General features: G+C 38.7%; 1 protein-coding gene across 1 annotated transcript; it reads right to left on the minus strand.

Annotated features, from left to right (window-relative positions):
- Positions 1 to 439: 439 nt before the first annotated feature.
- LOC108380853 (uncharacterized) lies at positions 440 to 1,247 on the minus strand (the record flags this gene model as incomplete). Its single annotated transcript, XM_017637249.1, has 2 exons — positions 440 to 842; positions 910 to 1,247. Coding segments are annotated over 2 exons (741 nt in total), but the record flags the coding sequence as incomplete, so codon positions are not given.
- Positions 1,248 to 1,453: the final 206 nt, after the last annotated feature.

Here is a 1,453-nt window from a genome sequence, read left to right on the forward strand (position 1 = left end):
TTTGAAGTTTTTAAATATTGAAATAAAACATTTCATATCTTGCTTTAGTTACCACAATCCACTAGTTAATATTGTAGATATGAATGCTTTCTCAGCCACAAATAAAAATTAAACTTAGCAGTTATTAAAAAACAAAATTAAAGCTCGTTAAAAAACAATTAAAATAAATATGTATTTTGTATATTAGAAAATAAGTACATGTGTATGTATATCGCACATTTCTTTCTTTCTGGAATTTCCTCTATTAAGTTTCACTTCTTCCGCGCGTAGGGACAACACGCACTGAGTTTTTTTTATTAAACATTTTCGTAATTTATCGAAGTATCGATTTTATAATAAAAAGCGCTGCAGGCGAAAATTTGTAATAAAAAATCGATATATGTATGTATATGGAAGTATATTAAAAAAAGAAACAATAAAAACGGAACTAATACGGTTTTTATGTATATTTTATAGTTTCGAGAAGCTTTGTAAAAGGGTCTTCCCTGTTTTTTAGAATGGCTTTACGCCATAAGAATTCCACTACTGAGTCTGCGAAATGTGATCGGTTGTTATAATTATCTTTAGAAAAGAACCTTTTTACCACTCTCCACGGAGATTCTATTCTCTGGGTATGGGTCCCATATGGCGCCACAAACGGGTTGTCCGGATCGCTGTGGTTTACCTTCTGGTGCTCATACCCGAAATCCGGCAGGCAATCGTACGCCCTCCAAAAGTCGGTACGTATGATAGACCCCTCCACTACGTGCTTTTGAATTAGAGGTATGAGCACCTCAGCAGACCGCACGTTTTCCGGACACACCACCAAGCGAAGATCTTCGCTGCCGTCTTCAATCAAGGACCCAACTCAACTCTCCTCCCTAAAGAAATAAAAGCAAATAAAATGGAAATTGAAAGTATTTAATAAAAATAATCCACCTATTTAAATTAATATTACCTTTATTAAATTTTCTTTTGCCAAATTTACTTTCGTCTATTTGGACGACTTTTCCCGGACCACCAATTTTGCCTGCACTTTGCTGCTGGTCTAGCTGGTACAAAACTATTGTCTCGCGACAATAGCTGTTCCAGTCAGTAATTGTCCGACTCGATAAGGGACCTCCAACATAGTTTTCGAGCCGCACCGTATGGTGGCTGAAGCGTTGCGCAAAACAATATGTCATATAGAATATATGGGGCAGCGATACATGAGCATTTTCGAACCATGTTCCCTTGGCCCGGGAAACCGATTTGGCGACATTGGCGTCCTATGCCTCGAGCATAGTTTGCTGCGCAAAAGCAGGCCGTTCTCCTCAGCAAATGCAATACATTGCGCAACGGTGCTAAGCCTGTCCCCAAGTTTGCGCAAATTCCACATCGCCTAATATTCTTCTGAGGTAAGCAGCTTGGGTCTTGCTGCCCCTGCGCTTGTCGACGGCTCATCAGAATCTGCAAAAATAATATGGAATATATT

This window comes from Rhagoletis zephyria, unplaced genomic scaffold (assembly GCF_001687245.7).
Source record: "Rhagoletis zephyria isolate East Lansing unplaced genomic scaffold, Rhagoletis_zephyria_1.1 Rzeph_scaffold_20609, whole genome shotgun sequence".
NCBI lineage: Eukaryota > Metazoa > Arthropoda > Insecta > Diptera > Tephritidae > Rhagoletis > Rhagoletis zephyria.